The sequence below is a fragment of the Heptranchias perlo genome, chromosome 39, assembly GCF_035084215.1.
Source record: "Heptranchias perlo isolate sHepPer1 chromosome 39, sHepPer1.hap1, whole genome shotgun sequence".
In the NCBI taxonomy this organism is placed as follows: domain Eukaryota; kingdom Metazoa; phylum Chordata; class Chondrichthyes; order Hexanchiformes; family Hexanchidae; genus Heptranchias; species Heptranchias perlo.
In genome coordinates, this window is record NC_090363.1 from 4,866,052 (window position 1) to 4,875,724 (window position 9,673).

The following is a 9,673-nucleotide window of genomic DNA, read 5'->3' on the forward strand; positions in this document are numbered from 1 at the left end:
GTGCTCAATACGCACACACATTTTCAGCATTGAAAGCACCATTTCCCTTTGGGCAGCAAGCAGTCTTTCAGGTGTTAGGTCAAGGGTGGGGGGTAGGGGTGAAAGAGGGGTGACACACCTCCAGTGTTTCAATATTTGTAGCAAGACCCCCCCCTGCCAGCAGGAAAAAAAAAGTTTGAAAACCAACGCACCTAGCAGCCAAAAGGTTCGGGGACAATTGTCCTAAGCCGACAGGGCAGCAAATAAGAGTGTTTGAGAGAGGACGCCACACACAATAGACAACTGGCATCCCACTCTCCACAATCAGCGAACGTTGGGCAAAAGCTGATGAAACGTACCTATTACATATTTTTTTTTAAAAACATGAGCACTGGGGACATGAACACCTTCACCAGAAACCTAAATAATAATTAGTAGGAAACAGCACCAGCTCAGCATGGAGACAGTGACACAAATAAAAGGCCGTCTGGGAGGTCATCATTGCTAAAGTAGAACCACCTTTCCTTCAAAGAAGTATTAAAAAGCACTGGGTAGAAGTTCCCGTTCAAACCAGCCTGCGTACGGTGTTCGAATTTTCTTTTTTAAAAAAAAAAGAGACATTGTCCGTCCCGATGGGTCGCTGTGCACAGAATCTTGACGCCGCCTTTCAAGGGTCTTTGGTTTGGCGATGCCCAACGTTCTAACTCGAGTGCATTGTCCTCGGCACTGGAGCGGCCTGAGCTGGCACGCTGTGTTGGTAGGAGTCCCCCTCGTGGAACTGGGGCATGTAGATGGCGGCGGCGGCAATGGCTGCCCCGTTGTACCCCTGCGGGGAGAATGGACCGGGCAGGCCTGGCAAGGGGGGCTGGAGAGGGGGCATCCCGTACCCGGCCAGCCCCTCGTACTCCTCCCCAAATTGGAACGCCGCCCGCTTTCCTTTCTGACGCCGATTGCAGAACCAGACTCGGACGACCTGTCGTGGAGGAGGTGCAGACACTGGGTTAATGCACTGGGCGGCGAGCGGAGGGGGGACGTACAGAACAAAAGACATCTCTCAACACAGGTCCCTCACACCAGCATTACCCGCTTAAAAAAAGGTATAACGAGAATTCCCGCCTCCAATCACCCAATCCCCGCTCCAGCCCATCTCCAATATTTTTAATAACGAATAAAAAAAAGTTTTCAATGAAAACATTAAAAAAAACTAAATAAAAACTGATTTTTCTCTGATTCCTCACAGCAGTATCAGAGAGACTCCAGGACAATCCTAGAGAGATGACAACACCACTAGGAAGGCACTAGCTTGCAGATTAACTGCAGTGGGTTTGGAGGAATCTTAGCTTGAAGTTGCTCGGGACATTTTGCTAGGTTAAAGGCTCTGTATAAATGCAAGTAGCTGTTATTGTAGCTGATAGATCTAACCCTCCGGATCCCCTCAATAGGTCAGCCTGGCCGGTCAAACATCAACAGCACCCATGAGTACTGCAGACCCCCCCCCCGGGCTCGGCTAACGGGTCTACAACACGCAGCGGTTGTCCAGACCAGTATACCTCCCATCCCGGGTGACCCAGGCTAACCCGCGGCAGGCGGATTGGCACCAAAAACTACTCACGTCCTTCTCCAGGTTGAGGTCATCTGCAATCTGGGAGATCTCCTGGGTGGACGGTTTCGGGCACTTCATGAAGAAGGTCTCCAGCGTCCCCTTCACGTTATTATCGATGCTCGTTCGTCGCTTCCGTTTCCGGGTCGGTGTCAGCGTTTGCTCGATGCTGCACAGCTATTCAAGGGAATTTTTTTTTTTAAATTATACATAATGGTCTACTTAAAAAATTGTGCCTGTCCCCTCTGCCTGGTTTAATCGTTTGCAGGTGAACCTGAACAGAAAGTACTGGCCGGCAATTCAACTGTGGTGGGCATCACACCAACACATAATCCTGCTTTAACGCAATGTGCGCGTGACCGGACGTGTACGCACTTCCAGAATGATCACTCGATATACGAACAATGAGGGACAGGAAAAGACCCTCTGGTCCATCCAGCCTGTCCCACACAATTGCGATGTTTTGTGCATCACAATATATACACCCCAAAACCACGTGATCTCCCAGGAGAGGCGAAAGACCAGATATAAAAACCCAGGCCAATTTAGAGGGGAATCCCTCTCCGAATCCATCCCCCCACCACCCCCAAGGCGGTCAAAACTGGTCCAGGAGATCACTGGCCCTGATAATTTTATGCTGTACCTGTCTTACACGGATGTGTTCTCTGCAACATGGGCACCAAGAGATCATAGTAGCATCATCCAAATGTCTCCCTGGCTGAGATCAGCTTAGGGCACAGACCAGGTCAAGGCCCAAGACTTGGGTCTCTGGTCCCAACAGAACTTAAGTGCCAAACTAGGCAATGCACCGACTCACCGAGCCACCAGAGGGAGCTCCCGAGTGCCACACCAGGCAATGGTCTCACTCACCAAACCACAAGGGCACAGCCTAAATATCCATTTTAACGGCGTTTGAAGAAGGACTTTTCTGGCCAGTTCGTGTTTTCTGCGGCCCCTGTTCCCGTAACCTCGGCCGGCTGGCCGACGCAGAGTCCCTGGGTGTTCCTCCAACCTAGTGAGGACTTCCCTCCGCTCCCTTTCAACTCACCTCCTGAAAGTTGTTATTGTCCTTGGCTTCCCCCAGCCATCGCTGCAGCAGGGGCTTCAGCTTACACATGTTCTTGTAGCTCAGCTGCAGAGCTTCGAACCTGCAGATGGTCGTCTGGCTGAACATCTTGCCTGGAGGGAAAGCAAAAAAAAAAAAAGGGTTGAGAACGTCCACCCTGGGAAACCCGAGCATAAGCGCTCACGAGAATCGCCCAGAGAGTAGATCCCGAGGATCGCGTAAACGGCTCGACCTACTCCGGACAGAATTTTCTGCCTTCCATTTTGTCAAGCGTATGGCTCAGTTGGTAGAGATCATTAATTCAGCACAGACTGGAGATCTTACCTGGGACCCTTCCTGGACTGTACGGCTCACTGTCACACTTAACAGTGCAAGGGAAAGGGGGATCCTTTACTTCCAGATTAGGACCAGGAGCGAGGGAAGGAGATCATTTACTCCCAGATTAGGACCAGGAGCGAGGGAAGGAGATTATTTACTCCCAGATTAGGACCAGGAGCGAGGGGAGGAGATCATTTACTCCCAGATTAGGACCAGGAGCGAGGGAAGGAGATTATTTACTCCCAGATTAGGACCAGGAGCGAGGGGAGGAGATCATTTACTCCCAGATTAGGACCAGGAATGAGGGGAGGGGATTATTTACTCCCAGATTAGGACCAGGAATGAGGGGAGGGGATTATTTACTCCCAGATTAGGACCAGGAACAAGGGGAAGGGATTATTTACTCCCAGATTAGGACCAGGAGCAAGGGGAGGGGATCATTTACTTCCAGATTAGGACCAGGAGCGAGGGGAAGGGATCATTTACTTCCAGATTAGGACCAGGAGCGAGGGGAAGGGATTATTTACTCCCAGATTAGGACCAGGAGCGAGGGGAGGGGATTATTTACTCCCAGATTAGGACCAGGAGCGAGGGGAGGGGATTATTTACTCCCAGATTAGGACCAGGAGCGAGGGGAGGGGATCATTTACTCCCAGATTAGGACCAGGAGCGAGGGGAGGGGGATCATTTACTTCCAGATTAGGACCAGGAGTGAGGGATGGGGATCCTTTATTTCCAGATTAGGACCAGGAGCGAGGGGAGGGGATCATTTACTCCCAGATTAGGACCAGGAGCGAGGGGAAGGGATCATTTACTCCCAGATTAGGACCAGGAGTGAGGGAAGGGGAATCATTTACTCCCAGATTAGGACCAGGAATGAGGGAAGGTGGATCCTTTATTCCCAGATTAGGACCAGGAGTGAGGGAAGGGGGATCCTTTATTCCCATATTAGGACTCATATCAAGCAGAGTAATGGCTCTTAGTTAACATACTGTTAAAAGGACATAGGAGATCAGTTAAACAGCAGAGTTCACCGTCTCATTTTAAATGGCACAGTCACTGAGATTCAGCTGAGCACAGACAGCGAAGCAGCTTTAACACTACGCTGGTGCCAATGGCAACACCAGAATAATGTTGCTGGATTTGCCAAGGCCAGCAGCCAGGAAGACGCATTCAACGGGGAAAAAAAAGGTCTTCCTGGCCACCAGCTTGAGTGGATTTGGCCTTTATCTTGTCGGTCCCAGCTGATCGAGGCCCAGGTGCCAGGACCAGGCCACTGTAAAAGCAGCTGGGCACGTGGATAGAGACTACCCAGCAATCAAGTAAAGGCAGGCGACCCTTAAAGCTACAGTGCGTCCAGCTGGTTGAGACGGTGACTGAGCCACACGGAACAGGCAGACGTCCTAGGTTGGCCTCAGCACCCCCCGGGCATGAAGCTAGGGAGAGGGATAAAGGAGAAATCTAGCAGTCCTCCCACTCTCATTACTATCCAGCAGCCCCCACTGATAAGGTACAAGTCTGTGGACGGCCGGCCGGCGAGGACAGGAACGGGCTCGCTACGATGCCCTTCGGGGTTAAATAGCGCGACGGCAGTCGCCACCTGACACACGAAGAATGAGCACTTTCCCCGGGTGTTGGGAGAGCAGTTGGCGTTTGTTGGATCATATCCAGAATGAGATAGTTGGCTTCAAGGGGGTGAAGAGAGGGATTTTAAAAACAAAAAAAAAAGTGCAATTTTCAAACTTAAATAAACTTTATAAAAGTAGCAATAAAGCAAGGAGCAGACGGCAGGCTGTGATCTAATCTCGTGGTTCAGAAGTCCCTGTGCAAACAGCTCAGCTTTTAGTCACTCCATTCAGAACTCACCCAGCCTTTGACGAGATTACAGCGCTTAACTCACTTCCAGGCATCCATTATTCTCCAAATAGAATTAAAATTTCCAATACACAAAAAACCCAATGAGGGAAAAAAGATAATACTAACCGCATGCGACTCTCACATTTCTCACTCCTCTACGTTCTACCAAACTTGTACCAGACTCACCGTACAAGGCCCCAAGGGCCAGGCCCACTTCGGCCTGTGTGAAACCCATGGTAATCCGCTTCTTCTTCAGTTCTTTAGCGAACTGCTCCAAATCCTCGGACGTGGGAGTTTCCTACAGGGTTTTTTAAAAAAAAAAATTCACCAGCTGTTACAGAATCTATTTAGTACAACAGCAAGGTACCGTTTTCTCTCTCCTAGTGAATTCCAACCATCCTGCCCTCAGCCCGCCACCATCTTTCCTGAGGGTGTTCACTTGTGGATCTGCGCCACAGCAAGTAGTGAAGATCGCTAATACCCCCATCCACCTTCCATTCTTCATACGCAAGTTTACAGAGCAAAGGTCAGCCTTTTGGATAGAAAGGACTTGCATTTATAAGAGCGTTTTTCACGACCTCTGTGCTTTACAGCCAGTTAAATACTTTTCTGAAGTGTACTCACTGTTGTAATGTAGGGAACGCGGCAGCCAATTTGCACACAGCAAGATCCCACAAACAGCAATGAGATCATGTTTGTCACTAATAATAGTGATGTTGGTTGAGGGATAATTGTTGGCCAGGACACCCAGGGAGAACTCCCCTGCTTTTCTTCGAAATAGTGCCATGGGATCTTTCACATCCGCCCGAGAGGGCAGACGGAGCCTCGGTTTAACGTCTCATCTGAAAGACGGCACCTCCGACAGTGCAGCACTCCCTCAGTACTGCACTGGGAGTGTCAGCCTAGATTTAGTGCTCAAATCTCTGGAGTGGGACTTGAACCCACCACCTTCTGACTCAGGGGCGAGAGCGCTACCCACTGAGGGCAGACGGGGACTCGGTTTAACATTTGACCCCCTTCCGTCACAGCAAAGTCTGACCCCGTCCTCGCCTGACATGATTCAGTACAAAACCTGTTCCGATTTGTACCTTCATAACCATAGTATCATAAGGTTTAGAATAGCTATGGAAAAGGACACGAACCACTTTAAAGTAAAAATACTCAATTGGAGGAGGGCCAATTTCAGTGGGATGAGAACAGATCTGGCCCGGGTAAATCAGAATCAAAGATTGGCAGGCAATACTGTAACTGAACAATGGGTGCCATTTAAGGAGATGGTTCGGGCACAGTGTAGGCACAGTCCCACAAGGGAGAAAGGTAGGGCAACTAAAGCCAGAGCTCCCTGGGTGACAAAAGAGATAGAGAGTAAGATGAAGCAGAAAAAAAGGGAACGTGACAGATGTCAGGTTGATAACACAAGTGAGAACCAGGCTGAATATGGAAAGTTCAGGAGGGGAAGTGAGAAAGGAAATAAGAGGAGCAAAGAGAGAGTACGAGAATAGACTGGCGGCCAACATAAAGGGGAATCCACAAGTCTTCTATAGGCATATTAATAGTAAACGGGTAGTAAGAGGAGGGGTGGGGCCGATTAGGGACCAAAAAGGAGATCTACTCATGGAGGCAGAGGGCATGGCTGAGGTACTAAATGAGTACTTTGCATCTGCCTTTACCAAGGAAGAAGATGCTGCCAGAGTCTCGGTAAAGGAAGATGTAGTTGAGATACTGGATGGGCTAAAAATCGATAAAGAGGAGGTACTAGAAAGGCTAGCTGTACTTAAAGTAGATAAGTCACCTGGTCCAGATGAGATGCATCCTAGGTTGCTCAGGGAAGTAAGGATGGAAATTGTGCAGGTACTGGCCATAATCTTCCAAACATCCTTAGATACGGGGGCGGTGCCAGAGGACTGGAGAATTGCAAATGTTACACCCTTGTTCAAAAAAGGGTGCAAGGATAAATGCAGCAACTAAAGGCCAGTCAGTTTAACCTCGGTGGTGGGGAAACTTTTAGAAACGATAAACCAGGACAGAATTAGCAGATACTTGGACGAGGGTGGATTGATTAGGGAAAGTCAGCACAGATCTGTTAAAGGCAAATCTTGTTTAACTAACTTGATAGAGTTTTTTGATGAGGTGACAGAGAGGGTCGATGAGGGCAATGCGGTGGATGTGGTGTATATGGACTTTCAAAAAGGCGTTTGATAAAGTGCCGAATAGGCTTGTCATCAAGATTGAAGCCCATAGAATAAAGGGGGCAGTAGCAGCATGGATACACAATTGGCTAAGTGACAGGAAACAGAGAGTAGTGGTGAACAGCTGTTTTTTCAGACTGGAGGGAGGTGTACAGTGATGTTCCCCAGGGGGTCGGTGCTGGGACCACTGCTTTTCTTGATATATATTAATGACTTGGACTAGGGTGCACAGGGCACAATTTCAAAATTTGCAGATGGCACGAAACTTATTAGTATAGTGAGCAGTGAGAAGGATAGTGATAGTCTTCAAGAGGATATAGACAGGCTGGTGGCATGGGCGGACACGTGGCAGATGAAATTTAAGGCAGAAAAATTCAAAGTGATACATTTCGGTAGGGAGAATTAAGAGAATTTTGACAAGGAAATAATTTAAGACTTTTAAATTCAGAGCTTGGGACATAGGGACAACTGAACCTGCACTGGAGCTGGTTCCTTGTAATGGAACAATAACTTAGTTGGTTAGTTAGCGATACCTTCCACATGACTTTCCCCGCCCAATACCTCTTTAAAAATCACACATGGAGATTGGAGACGCTTTGGTCAGAAATGGTCTATAAATATTTTTGCTGTAAACCTCATGACTCAGATGTAATGAAAATGAAATCATTGGTGTGTGATGACACTTCTCGAAACATTACATAGAATTTTACAGCACAGAAACAGGCCATTCGGCCAAACAGGTTTATGCCGGTATTTATGCTCCACACGAGCCTCCTCCCACCCTACTTCATCAAACCCTATCAACAGCTGAGTCGAAGGTGGAACATGCTGTGGTGGAGCATTTCTGGACCAGCAACATGCACACATTGACGCTCCCATTGACTCTACAAGAGCCGGCAACTGAAAAGTTGTTGCCCTGGCTAAGCTCAGATAGCTCAAGGCAAGCTAATGATAGAACCGGAGACCTTCCCGGACAGTATGGCTCAGTTCCAAACTGTGGACAGTAGATTTACCAGTTAAGTCCTTCACCACCAAATCACCTAGCTGAATTAATGCCACATTTACTCTATGGGGCTGTAGGTGGAGGCAGCCCCGATTTCTCTGGGGAGGAGGGGAGTCCAGAACAAGGGAACATAACCTTAAAAATTTGGAGCTAGGCCAGTTAGGAGTGAAATCAGGAAGCACTCCGTCACACAAATGGTTGTGGAAATCTCCTCTATCAAAAAGGCTGGGGGGGGGGGGGGTCAAGACTGAGATTAATAGATTTTTTGTTAAGTAAGGGTATCAAGGGATCTGAAACAAAAGCAGGTAAATGGAGTTGAGGTGCAGATCAGCCACAATCTAACTGAATGGTGGAACAGGCTTGAGGGGCTGAATGGCGGAACAGGCTTGAGGGGCTGAATGGCCTCCTCTTGTGTTCCTTGCTCAGCATCCACACACTTGTACCTCCAATGGGCAGCACTGGATAGCGATCTGGCCAATTATTTTCTCTCCCTAACCTAGCGGTGTAGATGCCAAATTGTAGGGCCCTGCCCAACCCAAGATACCACAGTGGCCGAGATCAGCTAACTGAGCACAGGCTGGGGCTCGAACCTGGGGGCCTTGCTGGTCAATGTGGTTAAAGATTAAAGTAATTAAATGGGACACTTGGAACTCAATGACCTCTCAAGACAGTTTCAGATTGAGTTCATGGAATAGTCTTCGGAGAAGATCCATTCTGGCCACCTTACCCCATAGTCACACTCTGCGTATAAACGCAGACACGATGGGCCGAATGGCCCCTTTCCCTGCTGTACCTTTTCTATGGTTCTAAATCAGTCAGTCCCTGCACACACAAGGAGCTGGCCTCCTGTGTTTGCAAGTGCTTTGTGATGATAAAGTTTAACCTTCATTCTGAGATCCCACCACCCCAGTCAAAGAAATTGCTGCTAAAACCATCATCTCACTCAACGATCTTTAATTCCTGTCTTCTATTAAGCAGTTTACAGCTCATTGGACCCATTAACTCCTGCTCCGTGATCAAAGAAAGGTTACAGCACGGAAGGAGGCCATTCCATTCCACCCATCGAGTCCGGGCCGGCTCTATGCAAGAGCAATCCAGCTAGTCCCACTCCCCCGCCCTATCCCCGTAGCCCTGCAAATTTTTTCCTTTCAAGTACTTATCCAGTTCCCTTTTGAAGGCCATGATTGAATCTGCCTCCACCACCCCCTCGGGCAGTGAATTCCAGATCCTAACCACTCGCTGTGTAAAAACGTTTTTCCTCATGTCACCTTTGGTTCTTTTACTAATCACCTTAAATCTATGTCCTCTGGTCCTTGACCCTTCTGCCAATGGGAACAGTTTCTCTCTATCTACTTTGTCTAGACCCTTCATGATTTTGAATATCTCGATCAAATCTCTTCTCAACCTTCTGTTCCCAGGAGAACAATCCCAGTTTTGTGCACCTATTAGTTCTTTCCCTTCCCCCCAACTTACTAAAATGCTGGTTTATTTTTCTCTTTTTCTGATCAAGGGTACAAATCAGTCTCACCCCCCCCCCACTCTCACACAAACTGACTGAATCCCATTACTTTTTTTTTTGGGTTCTCTAGACTGATTAGCCAGCAAATCAGGTCTCCACATTACACAGCACAACTGAAGAGGGAAACGGGGAGCACAGAACA

At 48.4% G+C, this 9,673-nt stretch overlaps 1 protein-coding gene across 1 annotated transcript; it reads right to left on the reverse strand.

Annotated features, from left to right (window-relative positions):
• Positions 1-632: 632 nt before the first annotated feature.
• LOC137304885 (POU domain, class 5, transcription factor 3-like) lies at positions 633-2,751 on the reverse strand. The gene is made up of 3 exons (XM_067973678.1): positions 2,628-2,751; positions 1,592-1,756; positions 633-952 (listed from the first exon to the last, which is right to left on the reverse strand). Exons 1-3 carry the CDS (start codon positions 2,694-2,696, stop codon positions 680-682), a joined length of 507 nt encoding a protein of 168 aa, XP_067829779.1. The 5' UTR covers positions 2,697-2,751; the 3' UTR covers positions 633-679.
• Positions 2,752-9,673: the final 6,922 nt, after the last annotated feature.